At 40.7% G+C, this 2,187-nt stretch overlaps 1 protein-coding gene across 1 annotated transcript; it reads left to right on the top strand.

The window, feature by feature from the left end:
* Positions 1–756, top strand: LOC110723534. Its single transcript, XM_021902887.1, has one exon. It carries the CDS (start codon positions 1–3, stop codon positions 754–756), a length of 756 nt encoding a protein of 251 aa, XP_021758579.1.
* The last annotated feature ends 1,431 nt before the right edge of the window (positions 757–2,187 follow it).

The raw sequence follows: 2,187 nt of genomic DNA, 5'->3' as shown, positions 1-2,187 counted from the left end.
ATGATTGAGGAGAGAGAAGAGCTCATACTTTCCCAAAATAGTAACAATGAAACTCCTGTATTAAGAAAAGCCCATTTCCTAAAACCTACTTCAAACCCCAGTGATCAACCCCTTCCAAAACCCCCTTCTTCATTTTCTCTATCCTCAAAATTTAACATCAATCACCTCCAAAAGAAAGTATTTTTCAAGGGAAGGCCAAAACCCCAGAAAAATTGGCATTTATGGGTTGGTAATTTAATGCAAACCCATGAATTTACTTGGAAAAAAGTTGGGATCTTTGATGCAATTAGGGCTACTACTTATAATTTAATGTGGGATAATGAGTTAATCTTGGGGTTAGCTCAGAATTGGTGTTCTGAGACTAACAGTTTTGTATTTACATGGGGTGAATGTAGCATTACTTTGGAAGATGTTATGATTCTAGGTGGGTTTTCTGTGTTGGGGGAATGTGTTAATAACCCATTTGAAAACAGAGAAATTGAGGATATTGAGAATGAATTGCTTAGTGTTTTTTCTGGTGATAGGAAGAATAGCCGCAACAAAATCAATCAATATGAATGGATGAATTATTTCATGGATTTTGGGGGTGAATTTGAGCATATTGCATTTCTTGTTCTGTGGTTGTCTAGGTATGTTTTTTCAACTGATCATTACTGTGAAATTTCTCCTTTTGTTTTCCCTATTGCAATTGCTCTTGCTAGAGGTACTAGAATTGCACTTGCTCCTGCTGTTTTATCTGCAATATATAGAGATTGAGCTTGTTGAAAGATAGGATTGTAAGCTTTGTGAACCCTTTTAATGAATCAAATCTTATTCTTTGGGCACCCTTCCAATTAGTTCAGCTTTGGGCTTGGGAGAGGTTCTCAACATTGTGTCCTAAGCCTATCGCGCTCTTTGATGGTGAGCCGAGGTTGGCTCGCTGGAAAAATTTACCAAGGCTGAAAAATAAGATGGTCATGATGGGTTTGGAGTCTCTTGGTGAGAGTTTTTTGTGGAGACCCTATGCTTTATGCGTGGAAAATTGGAAGTTACCGGAGTTCTATGATGATGAAGAGAGGATGGTTTTGATAGATTCCGAGGTTGGGGAGGAACTACTGTCATTTGCAAAATGCTTGAGAGCCTGTGAGTTAGTGGGGTTAGATTGTATACAGCAGTACCTCCCACAAAGACTAGGGAAGCAATTTGGATTCGATCAAGATATTCCGGGTTCTATTTCTAGAGTGAATGACAGTGCAGAACTTGCTTGGAGCACCTATGACATATCTCTTGATGGTGCAAAGTTATATCTATCTCCCAGGTTGTTCAAGGGGGGTGCCACTGTCCAATATTTTGATTGGTTCAGGACAGAGCTTTGTCTGGAATACGTTACTACTTTAGACTTTAAGCGACAGAAGATTCTGAGAAGTAGTGCAAGGGAAGCCAGATTCATACCATTCACAATTTCAGGTGTGGTTGTGGAGGATAGTAGCAAGTGTGCCCCTACTTGTTTAGCTCCGTCACACAATGTTGCTCTCGGTCTTTGTTCTGATCATAGTGTTGGGAGTAGTAGCTTAAGGGAATTAACCAGATTCATACCATCCGCAATTTCAGATGTGGTTGTGGAGGATAGTAGCAAGTGTGCCCCTACTTGTTTAGCTCCCTCACACAATGTTGTTCTCGGTCTTTGTTCTGATCATAGTGTTGGGAGTAGTAGCGTAAGGGAATTAAGCAGATTCATACCATCCGCAATTTCAGATGTGGTTGTGGAGGATAGTAGCAAGTGTGCCCCTACTTGTTTAGCTCCCTCACACAATGTTGTTCTCGGTCTTTGTTCTGATCATAGTGTTGGGAGTAGTAGTGTAAGGGAATCAACCAGATTCATACCATCCGCAATTTCAGATGTGGTTGTGGAGGATAGTAGCAAGTGTGCCCCTACTTGTTTAGCTCCCTCACACAATGTTGTTCTCGGTCTTTGTTCTGATCGTATTGTTGCGAGTAGTAGTGTAAGGGAATTAACCAGATTCATACCATCCGCAAATTCAGATGTGGTTGTGGAGGATAGTAGCAAGTGTGCCCCTACTTGTTTAGCTCCCTCACACAATGTTGTTCTCGGGCTTCATTCTAATCATAGTGTTGGGAGAAGTAGTGTAAGGGAATTAGGCGGATTCGTACCATCCACAATTTCAGATGTGTTTGTAGAGAATAATA

This window comes from Chenopodium quinoa, unplaced genomic scaffold (assembly GCF_001683475.1).
Source record: "Chenopodium quinoa cultivar QQ74 unplaced genomic scaffold, ASM168347v1, whole genome shotgun sequence".
NCBI classification, from domain to species: Eukaryota; Viridiplantae; Streptophyta; class Magnoliopsida; order Caryophyllales; family Amaranthaceae; genus Chenopodium; species Chenopodium quinoa.
This window is presented reverse-complemented; position numbering and strand designations above follow the sequence as displayed.